Below are 18,409 nucleotides of genomic sequence, written 5' to 3'. Positions count from 1 at the left end.
CCCTCCCAATGTGCAAAGCTGAACTCCTGCTCCAGCACAGCCCCCCTCCCAGAGGCTGTTTGGCAGTGTCTGGAAAACTGAGTCCTGCAGGAATCGACCCTACTTCAGTGCAATTCGGATCCGTGCCTATTTTCTGGTTTCTCCACCAAAAACCAAAAGATGTGCATCCATTCCCAAACAGCACTGTATCAGCCATGTCTGGGAAGGCCCAGGGAGGCTTTTCTTATCGCCTCACCTTCCCTGCGTGGGCTGGAGGCCTCCAGAACCGCTCCAGCACCAGCTCGGCAGCATGCTGGGCTTCCAGACACTTATTTCTATGCAGTTCACATGCACTTCTACAGTAATCTGTCAATATTCAGTGCGGTCATTCCCATGCACCGGTCCATCAATATTTATTGCAGTAATTTCCACCCATCTGAATAATAGAAATTGCAGATGAAGACGCCGGTCAGCGGCAGCGACAGGAAGGAAATTGGGTGTCGCAGTTCTCAGTCGAGTGCCTGGAAGAGGCTGCTCTCGACTCGAAATGTAGCTTTGTGCCTTTCATCCCATTACACCTACTTGCTCCAAACCAGTTCTTCTTCCTCTTTCATGAGTACACTTTTCAAATGACAATGGGCTGGTGTCACGACCTTGACAAAGCAGAGACCACCGTGCTAAAAATATTAACGCTTTTCATCTTTGCTTCCGAGTCCCAAATGATTTTGCTGGTTTTCTCCGAACATTTCAAACACATTAATATCGTTATAGACATGAACTCGCCCCTTTCTGGCTATAATGTGATAATCCAGTGCATATGCAGATGAATTCAGACTTCATAACCATTTTGGCTGTGTGGCACCCAGGCAACCCCTCTGCCCATCAGACTGGTGCCTCTTGTGGCAATCAAGTGACTTATTCAGGACGCCGTGGCAGAGTCGGGAGCGGAGCCTTGGGTGTCCACAACTCAGTCTGGCCTTCAACACCCTCGCACTCTCACTGAACACGTGGATGTAGGAATTGCATCTTCTATCCTACTCCTATCCAAGCTAGATCTTCTTGCCCCACTGCACTGGCCAGTCAGAGGGATTGAGTCCTATCATACCTACAGTATCATCTTTGGAAATCTGACAGGGCCAAGAGCATGGTGCACAGCCAGCCCCAGGCATCCTCTGCACTCCAGGGATGTTCAGGACCAGAAACTTGGGTGTTCGAGACCACCTGAGGAACCTGAAAATACAAAAGTCTATGGGAATCAATAGGATGAATCCCAGAGTCCTGAGGGAATAGGCTGATGTAGTTGCCAAGCCACTTGCCATGATATCTGAAAAGTCATGGCAGTCAGGTGAAGTTCCTGATGACTTGAAAAAGTGAAATATTGCACCCATTTTTAAATAGGGTAGCAGAAAGGATTCTGGGAACTACTGACCTGTCAGCCTCCCCTCTGTGCCTGAGAAGATCATGGAACAGACCCTCCTGGAAGCTGTGCTAGGGCACATGGAGGACAGGGAGGTGATTCAAGACAGCCAGCATGGCTTCACCAAGAGCCTGAAGTCCTGCCTGACCAACTTAGTGGCCTTCTACGATGGAAGGATCAAGACAGGGTACAGAGACAGCGGATGGTGTAGAGCTCCCTTTGTGCACAGCTACAGGGAGCTTCCAGATGCCTCTAGGACCATAACAAGGTGCAGACTAGGGCTGTGTGTGTTTCCTTAACTTTAGGTCAATGTCCTTGTAGAAATTTCCAACACTCTCTGGGTGAGTAGTAGAGGAAGGAGAGGACAGGTGAGTGCCATGATCCAGTCATGTCCCTGTCTGGGGATGTGGCTGTCAAAGAACAGAGCAGCCACCTCCCATTGCCACGGGCAGCCCCTGCCTCCCTGCCCGGGGCTCTCCCAGCCTCATGTCAAGGCTGTCCATCCCATGCCTCCCTAACAGACAGGAGACACCTGTCCTGGGCAGCATCATGTCACCAACCACACTGCAATGTGGACCATCACCAGTGTTTTCCCTGTTGTGACCTGGTTGCTAGGGCTGGTGCCAGGAGCTCATCTGTAACCCAGCCCTTGGGTCTCTGGGGAAAAAGGGTGCACAGCTTCGCCATGGCTGTAGGGAGCTCCCAGCTCCCTGTGAGACAGTAATGGGAGATGGGTTGGGGCTATCTTATCTGTCACCTAGTGTGCTGGCAGCTCTCTGGCTGAGAGTTGGAAGAGGGAGAGGACAGGAATGTGTCATGGTCTGGTCACATCCCTATCCAGTCATCCAGCTGTAACAGAAGAAACACAGGAGGAGCAGCATGCCCCACCATCATGGGCAGCCCATGCCCATCCCTCCTCTGCCCTCTTCTCTCAGCCCTTGCTCACCTGGCTACTTGTCTGCCAGCCTGGTGTGGCGCAGCCATTTTTATACCTGTACTGGGATGCCCACATCACCAACAACATCCCTGTGAAATAGCCACCACTGCCACTCACCTCTGTGCCTGGCAAGATCATGGAACAGATGCTCCTGGAAACTATGCTAAGGCATATCGAAAGTAAGGAGGTGATTGGTGACAGTGCAATCATGCCTGAAAAATTTGGTGGCCTTCTATGATAGAGTTACAGTGTTGGTGGATAAGGGAAGAGCAACTGACATCATCTACCTGGACTTGTCAAAAGCATTTGGCACTGTCCAGCATGACATCTTTGTCTCTAAATTGGAAAGACATGGATTTAATGGATGGACCACTCAGTGGATGAGGAATTGCCTGGGTGATTGCACTCAGAGAGTTGCAGTCAATGGCTCAATGTCCAAGTGGAGACGAGTGGTGTTCCTCAGGGGTTGGTATTGAGGCTGGTGCTGTTTAACATCTTTGCTGGCGACATGGACAGTGAGATTGAGTGCATCCTCAGCAAGTTTGCTGATGACACCAAGCTGTATGGTGTGGTCGACACACTGGAGGGAAGGGATGCCATCCAGAGGGACCTTGACAGGCTGGAGAGGTGGGCCTGTGAGAACCTCATGAAGTTCAACAAGGCCAAGTGTAAGGTGCTGCACATCGGTCAGGGCAATCCCAAGCACAAGTACAAGCTGGGTGGAGAATGGATGAAGAGCAGCCCTGAGGAGAAGGACTTGGGGGTGTTGGTTGATGAGAAGCTCAACATGAGCCGGCACCGTGCGCTGGCAGCCCAGAAAGCCAACCGTGTCCTGGGCTGCACCCAAAGCAGCGTGGGCAGCAGGTCAAGGGAGGGGATTCTGCCCCTCTGCTCTGCTCTCATGAGATCTCATCTGCAGCTCTGGAGCCCTCAGCACAGGAAAGACTTGGATCTAACAGGATCTAACAGGAGCAGGTCCAGAGGAGGGCCACAAAAATTATTCGAGGGCTGGAACACCTCTCCTGTGAGGAAAGGCTGAGGGAGCTGGGGTTGTTCAGTCTGGAGGAGAGAAGGATTCGAGGAGACCTTATTGTGGCCTTTCAATACTTAAAGGGGACTTATAAGAGAGATGAGGACAAACATTTTAGTAGAGACTGTTGTGATAGGATGAGGGGTAATCGTTTTAAACTTAAAGAGGGTAGATTTGCACTGGACATAAGGAAGAAATTTTTCAAGATGTGGGTGGTGAAACACTGGAACAAGTTGTCCAGAGAGGTGGTAGATGCCCCATCCCTGGAAACATTCAAGGTCAGGTTGGATGGGGCTCTGAGCTACCTGATCTAGTTGGTGATGTCTCTGATCACTGCAGAGGAGTTGGACTACATGGAGTAGTAGTCCTGGAGTAGTAGTCCTCACTGCAAAGGAGTTGGACCTTTAAAGGTCCCTTCCAACCCAAACCATTCTATGATTCTATTAAACAGTTGCCTCCCTGGTTTATTCAGACATTCATCCTTTCACAGAAAAGCTGCATCTTCACAGCAGCAGTTTTGATTTGTCACCATGTCACAATTTATCTCCACTTCATTGGAAGTGGAGTCTCCTGCCTCCTCTGCAGTCTCTATCCTCCACCACCCCAGCCTTGCCCTTCACGTGCCAGTCTCATTTGCAGGGTGGACTCGCTGCCCTTAGTGAGTCGTCTGTGCACCTCGAGCAGGGATCTGGCCCATTGGGAGCTCCCACTTTGTAAGGCAAATCAGGGAACTGGCCCCAAATGAGCCAGTTGAAAGATTTCTGATTCCAAGGGCCGGATCTGTGAAGTTTTTCAGATTTCAACAGACACTGTGGCAAGAGCATTACTGATCTGGCTGAAGGGCTCATCAAGGGCTCATCAAGGGCTCATGGGGTACAGCTCTTTCCCAGTTTCAGTGTGGAGAGGATGTTCCCAAGCATCAGAGATGTGGATAGTAAAAGGCCACCTGCAGACAAGCCTTCCTCTACTTCTTGCTATGGCAGATGAGTTCAGTGATCATGCCTAGATCCCCACCACTGTTGGGCCTCACCTGCAAAACAGGAAAAAAAGTGCCTCCCAGTCCTGTGGCTCCTGGAAGGGTCAATTACACCTTGGACAAACAGCTCCGTTCTTGGGTTTTGCCTCCTTCACCTGCAAAGGAGGTCTGGCTGGTGATACCTCTGTAGGGGCTGATAAAACAGCAGAGTTTTGGAGCCTAAAAGCCTTGACTAACCAGCCATGAATGGATGGAAATATTACTTGGACTGGCTAGTGCCACCTGAGCATGGACCCAGTGTGGACTCCTGCATCCACTGCCCTCCAAAGACAACACATCTTTGCTTGGTCCCTTGTGGTGTCACAAATGTGTCACAGTTGGACTGGGGGTAGCAGCCAGGCAGCACCTGATGACCATCAGGATGGGTTGTGCTGGGTGTGGAAGCTCAAGGTGCATGTCTTGGTGCTGCATGGCAAAGCTCTGCATGAACTGGAACAGTAGTTGAGCTCCAGGACTTGCTGATGCACCCATCATCCTCAGGCCCTGAAGCAAAATGCTACACCTCCACTAAAAAATTGACTGTGGCCCTGCACGTGTCCTGAGACAGCAGACAGCGCTCCTCTGGGAGGATCTCCTGCTCAACCAGTAGTTGCTCCCCACAGCAACTGGCAAGGAGGCTGTTTCTACCATCCTACTCACACAGCCACCTAAGTCACGCCATGTCAGTACCTCAGGCACGGTGGGATGCTGGTGACAGCGACCCAGCAGGACTAAGCTCTTGCTTGCAGGGTTGTGTCTGTGAGATGCTCCACAGCAATCAGCCACCCATTGACCTGGGTATAGACTTGCCCTTTTCATCCATAAGGGTATAGACCTGCCCTTTTCTCTGAACAGCCACCCTCCACTCAGCTTTTTCTCTGCCAGTCCTGGCACAGGAACAGGAAAAACCATCCTCCTTTTACACCAATTATTTACTTCTTCACGTTGAACTAGAGAGGCACCTGAGAGGCAACTGAGCTTGTATCAAAGCACATCACAGCCTACAAAGGGTCTGCAAAGCTGCATCTGAGACATTTCCGGCTCTCACCTCTGAACAAGTTTTCCAGGAAGACTCGATCCGCTGCGATGAAATAGCATGGGTGGTCCCGCTATCAGAGGTAATCACAGCAAGGGTCCTTTTTGTGGCACTTTAGGGAAATCTCAGCTTTTCCGATAGGAAAGGTGGACATTAGGGTCTCAGTCACTCAAAGTGAAACCGGTGATACAGAACCAACAATAAAGTTCTTGTCTACTATGGACTACGGGGAAAAAGCTTTGAAAAGGAGGCAATGTTTTCCTTAGATAACTGATCATAGTCTGGGTACAACGTGCAGCCAATTTAATACTTAGCAGCTTTACGCCTACAGCAGGTGTTTGTTTAAGAGAGGTTTCACAGTACAGAGGGAGGTAAAGAGCAGATTTCTTCCTTTAATGGGTCTCAGGCTCATTAAGCAACATTTCACTTTCTTGTGCACAAGGTTTTTATTCATTAAGGGGATTCACTCTGTTTCCAAAGGTGTTCTTTTCTCCTTTATTGACAATTCACTTAATGCGTTCAAAGTTGCACATCTGGGTGGGGGACAGGCAGTTGCTGTGTCCCTGCTCCCAGCCTGGATGTACTTTCTGCTCCTCTCACACATGCAACTTGACAAATTTCGTGTTTTCCAGAATCATTCTTTTCCGAAAGACAAATCGTGTGTTCAAAAGGCTGCATTTTTCAGCCTGAAAACAGGCATGTCAGTGCAACTGGCAGACCAAAAAGGCATGCAATTTGCTTTTGAGATGAATTAGCTTATCAAATCCAAAAATCTCTGCAAAATCTTTGAATTCTCTTTTTTTTTCCTTTCACATTGATCATTTCTCTTTTCGTGCCTCCAAAATTTGTGCTTGAGCCTATTTCTTCAGGACAGGGCTCTGTGTAACAGGGACAGCCTCCACTGGAAAGGTACACACAGTAGGAATGATCTGGTCAAGAAAGAGCCATGAAATAAGGAAACCATCAAACATTGGAGGAGGTAGTAAATATTCTCAGACATGTCATCTGGGCTTTTTTACCTCTTAAACTGACAGTTCTTTCACAGAAGTCTGCCCTTTCCCACACTTGGTCAACTTGAAGCTGTTTATCTGAGCCAGCCCAGATCCACGGGCTATCCCACGTGTTCATTTGCGCACACGTGACTCCGATGTCAACACCAACAGAGGACAGTGGTGAAACTTTGCTTCTGGTGTGTGGGACACTCCATATTGTTCCAGCATCTCTCCTCACAAGTCCGGAACTTACAAAGCCCAGAGACTCCCATTGACTGCCCTTCTCCTTAATCACACAGCTGATGGCATCCCACGCCACCCTAAAGCAGTTTTTGTGCTGACAGCTGGAACCAGCTTTGGCATGGACCAGAGGAGAGCATCTCCTCTCCAGCCTCTCCACAGCCATAGGATGGATGACCATGTCCTTGACTCTCCCCACTAAAACATTTGCAGCCACACGTCACAGATCAGGCAGGGTTAAGCCATCAGAAAATCCAGATGTTGCCACTGCATGCCAAGAAGTCCTCTTCACTCCCCTCCTCTATTCCATCACCACTGCCTTCCTCCGACCACCTCCTGCTGCTTCTGCTCATTGGGCCTAATTTAAAGAGAGACCATGAAGGCTCTGCATTCCTGATCTCCTAATTCTCTCATGTTCATAAGGTGTCCACAGGATTTGCTGAACTGACAGTAAAAACCAGCTAAAGGTCCACTAGTACAGACAATTTGAGAGACATAACCTGGAGTAAACATAGGAGCTGTTGGAAAATGTTGCATCTTTTGCTGCTATCAAAATGAATTTTACTGCTAAAGAGTTCAGCTCAAATGCCAAATGAGACCTGTATCATGATTATTTTAACCAACCTGTGAACCAATAATAGCTCCAGATGCATTAACTGAAATCCAATGAGTGAACGATGCCAGAGCTGAGGACCATTTGCACCCACGGGGGTTCGAAGGCGCAGCTCCTGAACCTTGAGCCACAATGCGAGTGTGGAAGTGCTGATGTCCTGCTCAGAAGATGCGCTTGCTGAAGTCTCTGGCTTCACACTGTAAGGAAGAAAAGATCACATACAGCAGTTCACTCATACCATCTACAGCTCAATTCAGTGGGATAAGGGTGTTCCCTCTGAGAAAAAAGCAGTGAGCTAGAAAGACAGCTTTGAATTAACGGCTATATAATTTGGCAATGGGATTTTAAAGTTCCTGATCAGAGATTAATGGTCCAGATCAAAAAAATGCTAAAAGAAACAGATGCTTCATGTTCGCACGCTTGGCAGAGCTATGAAAAGAGGCAGGAACAGTCCTGTATCAGCTCCACTACATGGCCTTGAAGGAGGTCTGGGTCTACCACAGTCTCCACCACCAGCAAATCAACTCAGTAATTTAATAAAATGTTCAAGCAGCAGTTCTTTTGTATCCTTTATAACAGAATTTATGATTAGTTTGCTGTCTTAAATTAGTCACAACTTCAGGCACGTGGGAAGTAAATAAGTACAAGAGAAGACAAATTGTGATGGCATCATCACTTTTGGTGGGATGCTCTGCTCTTTCCCACCAAATGCCAGGGTTTCACAGGCTCAGATTTCCTGCACTGAAGAGTTTTGCAGGTCCTTCGTGATAGCAAAAAAATAATAAAAGTTTGCCCTATTCTTTCTTCCTGAAGAAGAAAGGCCTGGGGAAAAAAAATATTCTTGTAAGAATGAAATCGTAAGATGAAAATTAAGAGGATTTAAAGTACTTTCTCATTTGAAGACATTTGAACTTTTTTTTTCCCTTTAAAGTTAAACATCAACAAAAAAAAAGAAAAAGTTAATTAAATTTTTAGGTCAAATAAACCATTTCTTTCCATTCACCCCTGTGACTTTCAGTTTTATCTGAAGCAGTTGACAGTGATTCCAAATTAAGAAATATTTATCTTGAAATAGCATACTCAAATTTTTTGTAACACAGATCGCCCCTGCAACAACACAAACTCTGGGCCAGCCTCTCCTTCACTCCCTTCTGTGACTGCTTGCTGACTGAGGCACTGCCCATACTCAGTCCCTGTCCCACCACCCGACGGAGCCCCACCAGCAGAGCACCACCTGCCTCTCCACGCAGCAACCTATCTCAAGGTCTCCATGGCCTGCAAACTCTGGGCCAGGCTTTCAGCTGCTGGAAAGGACAGAGCACACCAAGCACGTGCCTGCACATATCTGCAGATTCATCAGTCTCTTTAGGTTGGAAAATCATGGGAAAACTCAAGAGAATACAAAGACTTGCTATTTTTAAAATTAAATGCTTCCGCTTTTTTTTTTTGCTTTTGCTTTATTTTTGGCTTTCTTGTTTCAAATTCACTCAAAGCAAAATTATTTTCCCAAGTTTTATAGCTTCAGCCAAGCAAATGAATTCATAAAGCTCTGATTATTTGGATCTTAGAGAAAGTCTTTGATCCAGAGCAGTGACCTCAAACTGACGGATGCACAGGGAGTCAGTGATCTACTCTCGAGACAGTTCCTGTGAAATCCCCTTGTTCACTGTGACTCCCTCATATGACAAAGAACCTTCTCATAGTTGCCCAACCCAAACACTGGGAAACGCAAATAGAGGAAACCAAGAGAGACAGAGACCTCTACTTTGGAGATGCAAAACAAGCCGTGATACCAAAGTCCTTCAGTCAGGAGTCATGGCTGTGGTAGGTCATGGGGTCTTCAAGATCAGCAATGGTTATTACAGCTTCAGAGGTTCAAAATCAGAAATCTAGTGGTAAAATCATGAAATGGACTGTAAATTCCCTCTGTATTTTCCTATGCCTGCCCACACTAACATCTGCGAGTATGGAAAGCACTGCGAGGCTTTGGCTAAATCAAGGAAATGCCCACACCTACTGTGTGGTGACCCAGCCAAGATGGTAGTGTCACACTTGGAAGGATATTGCTTCACTTGGAAGTGCCTCTACATTGGAAGGATATTACTTCAGAGTTTCTTATGATGTTAGCCTCTTACTCTGATTTTAAAAGATAAAATACCCGAATAATCAGGAACCAGAACTTTAAATAGACAGAAAATGTCTGAAGTGATGAAATCACAGGGAGAAACACAAGATCATCAACTCTAGCCAGTGCTCCTGCACCCTCAGTCTGAGTCAGAAAACTCAAGGAATTGAAATGACTTCATATGTCATGCCCTGCCCAGAGCACCAGGCATGGGCAGGCTTCCTCAGCCGTGTCGGCCGCAGCGTGACCGTTTCTGCCCTTCTGAGTCACTGCTGGTGACACGGGGAAAGGTGGTGCCATGGCATGGGGTACCTCCCTTTATTCTTGATAGTCTCTTGTCAGTGGAGATACTCGCAGGATGAGCACGGCTTTCTCTTAATCTTCATGTGGACACAGATTGCAAGGCCAAAAGAGACTGTCTTGGCCAGCTAGCCTGACCTCCTGCTGGCACAAGTTCACAGCACTGGATTTATTTCTGATGATCTGGAGAACTGTCCACATTTGATTTACAACTAAAGACCAGAGGTTCAGGGGCCAGCTGTTCCCAATAACAACTTTGAGTCTAAATGGATGCGAATCAGGTGCAAAACCTCTGCTGTCTTTAGCAGCCATACAAACAGCTAAAACAGAACATGGTGTTCCCAGGGCTTTTAGTTACATCAGGTATCCTAAACCTGTCTGGTTTAGGATAGGTTTAGGACAGAAAACCTTTGAAACCATTAGTTTCAAAATGGTTGTACTAATATTTTCTGTATCAGCGCGTACTCCTGCAGAGGGCTGCTGCGTGCGTGCTGTGCGTACCTGTCTCAACCAAGCGGTCAGGAGCTGGGGAGCACAACTAACTGTACACCACAGCTGTCACCTCAATTATCTGCATTTTATAGGCCAACTGATTAGTTGTCTGTGGGGTTTGCTGGCCTGCCACATCATGTATTTGCTTCATCTTGGGGAAAGGAAAAAAAAAAAGAAGTAGAAAAAATAAACCACAACCAAATTAAGGTGCAAAGAGTGCCGTAAGTGCCTATGTCATGTCTTCTCATGGAAGCAAAGCAGTGTCTGTAGCCTGGCACAGAGAAATAAACGTCGGCTTTTCTCTCTGCCACAGACTCTGCAGGATTCCCAAATCCCAGGCGCTGCCCCGTGTGTTCCGGGGGATTTCACCGGTAACAGCTTCAGTGCTGCAGCCCCGTCGCAGCGCCGCGCAGCAGGAAAGGTCAGTCAAGTCACTAATCCCAGGGCAAACAGTGGCAAAACGTGTCCCAGGGAAGTGTGTGCAGCTTATCCGTGTTTGTGAAGAGTGTCACCTTGCCAGTCAGGGCGTGTATCTACAGCAACACCAGCTACATCTCATGTGCTTCTCCTCGTTTTCTTCCTTGTTCACAAACGCTTTGGTGAGCGCACAGGGCAAACGCCTCCCCCTGCAAAGTCGGCCGTGTAACCGATGCCAAAGACTTGCAGAGCGTTTCCCTGTCATGCCAGCTCTCCAGCAAGGGATCTCCTGGCCCCAAAGCCCAGGCTGCTGTGTCCTCACACCAGTGTGTTCCCAGACCTGTGCTGGAAATGACTCCCCGCTGCCAGTCTGCCCAGTACGAGAAGAGCTCATTGCCACCTTCCCCACACCTACCAATGCATCATCTGGAGAGAAATAGGAACCAAGCCTCTGGGTGCTGGGCTGGGGCTGTGCAGGAAGCTGATACATCCCATTAGGAGATTGATCCAAATGGAAAAGATGGACACAGGAGACCTCACTGCAGAAGGAGGCTCGTATCAAACATCTCAGCTTGGCCCCAGTCCTGGGCCATGGTAGCCCACAACCTAAGATCATTCATTTTGGCACAAGGAGAGGACAGGACAGGCTGTGCTGAGGTGCCAGGAAGGAAGCCGACAACTGGGGAGGTGGGTGCTCATCTGCACCTTCTCCAGTCATAGTATTTTCCTCCTCAGGTTGCATAACACTGGCCAAAAATTGACCATGTACCTTGCTATCCTTGGCAGAGGCTGCTCAGGTCAAGGCTGTGTGCAGGTCTTCTGTACACCCTGGGATCTGCAGCAACGTACAGAGGAGATCCTGGGAGACCTGCATGGCTCCAAAAGACCTGCTGCTTCTGTAGAGATGGAGAGATCTGCCACTCAGCTGAGGTCATGCACACCTATGGCCTGAGCAGGCTGCCTAGATAAGATGCTATTCAAGTTAAGCCTCTCTGCTTAGCTGATTAATGGGAATCCGGGAGGGGGAGATGGCTGGTGGGCTGCAGGATGCTGGGACTTCTAGGGATGTTCTTGCTGTGACCTGGCACAGTAACTGCTTCCCATCAGGCTGACTTCAGCACAGACTTGCTGGATTACAACAAGACTTGCTCTGTCCCCTGGTCCCTAGAAATCCCCTTCCTGTCACCCAGCTGCATATCTGCTCCCTGGTCTCCTCTGCATCTCCTGTGAGCACGGGCAGGAGACATCCAGCACAACACACACCCCGTGTTCATGACCCTACATGCTTCTGCTTCTCCATTCTGCCCTAAAAAGTGAGTCGGCAAAGTCTGAAGGACAGATGTGTCCTGAGAGGAGACCTGGGACAAAGTGACAAACCAGGGCGGTCAGTGAGCAGATGAGCAATGGAGGTTTGGGGTAACACTGCTCGGAGGACCCTGGTGGTGTCAGGGTCCAGCTCTGGCCCCAGGTCACCATGAGCCCCCACAAGATACGGTCACCATGAGTATGAGTTGGGGTCACTGTGCAGTGGCTTGGGGCTGGATGAGCTTTCATGAGCAAGAGTGTTCGGCTGCCCACCAAAGGTGAACATTGAGTAGGTTTTAAATGTTTGCTTTAGTCAGTCAGGATTACATTCGGCTTCAGTTGGGACTAAATCTGGCTGAATTTCAGCAATCAAAATTTGAACGACCAAAGTTTATTTAAAGATCATAGAATCATAGAATCATAGAATCATAGAATCATAGAATCACAGAATGGTTCGGGTTGGAAGGGACCTCAAAGATCATCTAGTCCAACCCCCCTGCCATGGGCAGGGACACCCTCCGCTACACCAGGTTGCCCAAAGCCTCATCCAACCTGGCCTTGATCACTTCCAGGGATGGGGCATCTACAACTTCTCTGGGCAACCTGTGCCAGGGCCTCACCACCCTCTGAGTGAAAAATTTCTTCAGTTTTTAAGACCTTTTGGTGGCTAAGAAGGGCTTGTGCAAGTCAGGAAAAACTGGCCATGAGATCGCGTGTAAAATACAAGTCCTTGGATTGCTGCCTTGTCAGAAACAATCTCAGCAGGCTCCTGGCTTTCAGCCTGGATATTGGTAACACCTTATGGGCGTGGGAAAGCATAGTCTGGACAGAAAATAAAATCCATGATAAGAATGTGAATGCGTTCAGCAGGCTACAAAACAAATGAAGATTGATTAGTTACCAGGATAAGGAGAAAGAGGTGGAATTGCTGAAGTGCATTTGAAGTAAACATGCAGGGTGAAGATCTCACAGGTCCTTTACTAGATGGAAGTGATGGGGTTGTCACTAGCAGTCCACTGGGCTTAACACTGCTCCAAGGAATTCAGTAAACTGTTTTGTTAGTATCTGGAAAGAAAGTGGGAGATGCTTTCCCACCAAGCTGAGATAACACAGAAGTGTCTGCTCCACCCCTAAGAGAAGAAGGGTGTTAAACAGCAATTGAGAAAAGCAAAGTTTTGCTGATTGCTTAAAAACTTCAAAGTTAAAGAGCTCCAATAACCTGCAACCAAGGGTCTGGAAGGGGATGCTCCCATAGGATGATATTTTTAATAAATGTAGGGATGCCATGAAAGATTTACAAGGCTGGGAGAAAACAAACGCTACGGCAGCCTTCACATAGGATCAGCGGGGAGGCACAAGGCAATCAGAGAGCTGTCACCCTGCTGTAAACACAGGGAAACTCAAGGAACGGCTGTCACATGCTCAGAGATGGCTGTGGAGGTGCTCACATAGCATCATTAACCACACTGGGCAAACAGGGCTCTCAAAAGAAGGCAGTAAGTTCTTGAAAATGTGCCTCGTGGCAAAAAAGGTGAGATGTTCAGGGTATTTAATTTGTCTATGAACAGAATAAAGGGTGAATTGAGGGTGCTGCAAAGTGAGAGAAACTGTGGGACTTGTCTGTGAGCCAAAGCTGGAAAAGCTTAAAGTGGAAATAAATTACAATTAGGAATGCAAATAAGCAACCACAGGAGTATTTGATTTTGGCATCTGATGCATTTTCCAGCAAGTAATATCTGTATACAAGGGTTGTGAGGCTTTAAAAATGTCTCTGATGCATTTGGCTCTGGGAAAGAATTGGGGGAATCCATGAGCTGATATTCAGAGTCACACAAGAAACTGGAGTCATCTCTTCTGGTCTTCATATCTATGGAGATCTTCCAGAAATGTCCTCCACTGAAAGATTCAACAGATTTATACTGCATATCTTAATACAGCATTATCTATAAAAAATATAATTCAGTCTTCCTCAAAGAATTACGCTTATTATAAGTTTTCTTATCTTTAAATCTTACAGAACGCAGAGAAAATAAATTGACCAAAACAAGCCGATTACACAATGTATTTCACAGAAAAATAAGTAGTTTAAACTGGCAAGAAACTAGAGAAGTTTCCTAAAGGCAGAAACCACTAACTATGAAAATTAAAATTAAACCTAAGGAAATTGTAATGTTTTTCAAAGCAGATTTAATCAGTTTGGTTGTGGTGTCCATGGTGGCACCAACGGGCCAGGCTGTGGTGGGGGCTGCTGGTGCGGGCAGGGGTGATGGCTGGTCTCGGCTCCTCGTAGCTCCGTGGTGTTTTATGGCCCCTTAGCAAATGAAACTGATCCCTGCTCTACTTTAGGGCGAGCTGGAAAATACCAATTCACAAAGCCTCACTTTTTTTCTTAGAAATGTCTTAGGCTGGTGAAAGCTGTCTAGTTCATGCATGGACCTGGGGTCTACCAGGGCTGCAGGTCTGGTGGGCAGCAGCTGGCCAGCTCAGCCCCGGTGCAAAGCACCATCTCCTGGCCCCATTGCAACCAGCCAGCTGGGTCAGCTCTGACTGGGTTGCTGGGACTTCCCCAGCTGCTGGGAAACTGGGCTTAGGCAGCTGTTGCTCTTAGCAGTGATGCTGATGGACAGCGGTCAATCTCGCAGCCCTGGAAACGTCTGGAGTATTCCTCGTTCAAAGAAAATGTAAAAAAGTTTCAGTTTCAGCCCAGTTCAGACTGAAATGAAATTTTGACTACCCTTAATATTCATTTTCTTGGAAATCACACTTCCCAACCAAGTTTCATTTCCTTTTTTTAGGAGGTTCCTGAAGCCGTGGAGTTTCTTTTGCCAGTGGTCAGCAAATGCAGTTCTCCCCATGGCTGACGTCAACCACAGACCACCGGCTGCCCTGGAATGGGGACCGTCAGCATTTCTGAGCGGGTGAAATTTAGAGTTATGTTCAGACTCCTACAAGCAAGAAACGAAATATTTGCATAAAATCCACTTCCCCTACACCTGTGTTATTGCTGCCCTGAATGATGCAACACTGCCCTATTTCCATAACAATCAAAACGCCTGAAGAAATGGCCCAGAAGTACTGAGGGCTCTGAACACTTGTGACAGCACCGATAGAATCAGTGGGACAGCTAAGCCCGTGAAGCTCTGAGAAGAGAAGAACGGAGATTTTCTCTATATATTTCTTTCTATTATTCCTTATATCTTTTGCTGCTTTTCTCCGCCATGAGGACAGAGCTGTTAATCTTATTAAATCTTAAAATCTTGAAAACTGAATCTAAAACCTACTAGTTACATACTCCTATGCAAAAAAAAAAAAAAGAAATTGCAAAATCACGGGGCATTTAGTAACTGCATGGACTCCCTTCTGATGTTATTAAAGCTCCAGGTGTAAAATTATTTTCAAGATCACATAACAAATATATAACAAGAGAAGAAGAACAACTCAGTTTAAATCCATTTTTGCTAAGGCCACACAGCTGCTTGTAACTGCAGAGTAACTGCTTCAATCCATGACTTTTGAAACTGTTATTTTATTATATGTTGTACTATTTGATTAACTGTTGTACCAGGCCTCAGGTCAGTGGAGACAGACTCGGTTGTGAACCTCTGGATTGAGCTCCAGAGCTGCCCTCGCTTCTTCTGCCTGCACTTGTTGGTATGTCAGCAGCAGGTTTCTCTGCCTGGGCTACTGCTGGTTCCCAAATGGCTTTTAAATTTTCTCCTCCTGTTTCTTGTCTCCCTTCCCCAACTCTGCAGCTGGACACTCTTGGGTGCTATGTCAGGGATAAGAGTGCCAAAGTAGCACTTTCAGAAGTGCAAAATAATGTCAGTGACAGAATAGTTGCATTCAAGAATTAAAAAAAAAACCAAACAAACAAACAACAAAAAACAACCACAAGAGCAACAGGAGACACAACAGAACGTGCAGAAACTCTCTGTTTCAGTTCAGCTGTCAGTGCGCAACATGAACTTCCACTTTCCAAGAAACTGGAAAAAGTCTCTGTATTTCCTCTCTGCAAAGGCATGAAAATGATGCTTTGCCTCCTGAAGACCCTGTTACCCAGGTTCTGAGCTGTCCGTGTCCCGAAAATGTGAGAAACCAAGTACAAAAGAAATAACAGGAAAGAAAACACCACTTTGCTCTAGCTGCTGCACGGCATGTTCCTGGCCAGCCTTGCACATTGCCAACAAAATATGAATTAAATGCATTTACTGCCGTTGCAGCTGAGCAGAGGAGCTGGCAAACAGGTCCATCTGCTGCAATGCTCCTCTGCCCATGCTAATGACAGCAGGCTCCTCAGGAGTGAGCTCTGCTGCAGGGCGCACCCAGGGGCACCATGGGTGAGAGGAGGAGGCATGGTGCATCTCGGCCATCAGTACATCATCCACAACGGAGACCCTGGCAGAGCCATCGTGGCTTGGCCAGATCTAAGGGGTCTGCTCCCAGGAGAGCTGCAGACCGCTGGCATGGCACGCACCAGTGTGACACTCACCGGCATGGCATGTAGCCACTGCAAATGGGCTCATTTGTAGAGCAGTGACACACGGGCACTGGGGATGAGGGGGAAACAGCCTCCCTGGGGTGGGGGACATCCCGGTAAAGAGCAGGGAAAGAACAAGGAGTTCCCAAATGTCAGGGCTGAAGGATGTCTGATGCTGATTCTGGGTCTTGCTGACTTTTCTACTATTCCATAATGCTCTGTCTGTGTTTGGGCCTGAGCATATGGAAAAGACATGGATCAGAAAGGCCATGGGAGCAGGAAGCAAAATTCTGCAGAGCTCCCCAGTCAGGACACAGAAGATGCCAAAGGCAGCCGGGAGCAGGAGGTGACAAAAGTGCCTTTGAAGGTGACAGGCACCCACAGCACAGCGGGGGCCAGCCCACCCCCGGGGCAGGGGTGCTGTGTGGCAGGGCGTGGGGTGCAGTGCTCCCTGCAAAGGGGATGTGCGAGCGGCATGGGGGGGCACAGGGAAGGGCGCGTCTGCCATCAGCATGGGGCTGCCAGCCCACACATGCTTTGCATCCAGCCTTGCTGTAGAAGCCAGGCAGCACAGCATTTTTCCTTAAAATTGTCTTCCCACCTTCTCTCTCCCATGTCCCAGCTAAACGCATACTCTTGCTTTAACAGCTCTGTTAACAGAGTCCATCACAATTTCTGAGTGTCTTCCAAGGTCTAATTACCTTTGTTGTTAAAGACTCACTTTTGGTCTTAGAGTGTTTGATTCCCACTTTCCATTGTGGAACTTTGCTAATTATATATTACTTTGCTTCCTGGTACCTCCTGGGTCTGCTGGACCCCTCCTGTGTATTCAGCCCATTTTGACCATGGTGGGCAGGACAAGTCCTGCAGCACTCTCATGCCAGCGTGACCAGCCCTCCGTCATCAGGTTATTCCTTCACTCCTGGCAGCAGAGCTGCTTGGGAGCAACCTTTTATTCTGATGCAGGCTAATGAAAGCCGATCATCGTTCCAGAACATCTGTGATATCCTTCAGAAGTACATCAGAGCATTCCCCTCACCCCAGATAGAGATGGAGCATCTATGGCACACCACACACTTACGCTGGCCCCAGGGGCCCTGGGCTGAAGTCCAAGTGATAGACACTCATGGGTGGTTTGCAGCAGGTCTGTTGTGTCCTCCTTTGCCAGGCACCATCGCTGCCCAGTGCTGCTCTCTGACTCCGAGGCAGGCACTGCTCACAGGTAGCTGCTGCAGCTCAGGTGTGCTCAGGGGACTGGATGCTGCCTGCATGGCAGGTGGCAGTCCTGCCGAATCAGGCAAACTGTGCCACGTGAGGGCATATCAGAAAAAGACCTCGAACACCAACTCTGATGACTCTGACGTCTGAGCTGTTTCCTATGCAGCTTCAGTGCAGGGCTACAAGCAAAGGAGCCAGCACCCAGCTCACCTGATCTTAGCCTCTAAGAGCAGGTGCCAGCTCTAAGCCGGTCATCTCAGCTTTCTCCTAGACCAGTATGACCTGAAAGCAATTTGTCCATCCTATGAGAGGAGCTATGAAGTTCCATGAGATCAGGTGTGATCCCAAATCATATTTTCTTCGTTTATGCTGCCAACTGTGTCCTAGGCTGCAAAACTATAAACACATCTCCTGCTTTTCCCAGCACACAGTAGCATCAGACCAATGCTTAAATTCTTTAGGCACATGTGAACATGGATCATAGGATAGTTTATGGTGGATGGGACCACAGGAGGTTTTCATGAAAGGTGGTAGGACTGTAGGAGAAATGTCTCGGCACCTCCAGTTTTCCCAGGTTTGGGACTTGAGATACTGGGTATGCCATGGGCTATCAGAGCAAGGTAAAGGGTGGGAACAAGAGGTGATAAGCTCTTTCAAGCTTTTGAAAGCCTTAAATATCACAGTCAAAACAAGGTAGGTGTTAACTAGTGAGGGGTTTTAGCAGCATATACAATCCTGAAACACTGTCAGTGGAAAGACAGCTTATGCCTTGCAGCGTGTCCCACTGCCAACATAAAACTTTCATTGCTTACCCTA

At 47.8% G+C, this 18,409-nt stretch overlaps 1 protein-coding gene across 1 annotated transcript; it reads left to right on the top strand.

The window, feature by feature from the left end:
• The first annotated feature begins 3,120 nt into the window (after nt 1-3,120).
• On the top strand, nt 3,121-3,739 carry LOC147527070 (uncharacterized). The gene is given in 3 exon segments (XM_086625888.1): nt 3,121-3,229; nt 3,232-3,548; nt 3,551-3,739. Coding segments are annotated over 3 exon segments (615 nt in total).
• Nucleotides 3,740-18,409: the final 14,670 nt, after the last annotated feature.

The sequence above is a fragment of the Tauraco erythrolophus genome, chromosome 24 (assembly GCF_009769465.1).
Source record: "Tauraco erythrolophus isolate bTauEry1 chromosome 24, bTauEry1.pri, whole genome shotgun sequence".
Lineage (NCBI taxonomy): Eukaryota > Metazoa > Chordata > Aves > Musophagiformes > Musophagidae > Tauraco > Tauraco erythrolophus.
This window is presented reverse-complemented; position numbering and strand designations above follow the sequence as displayed.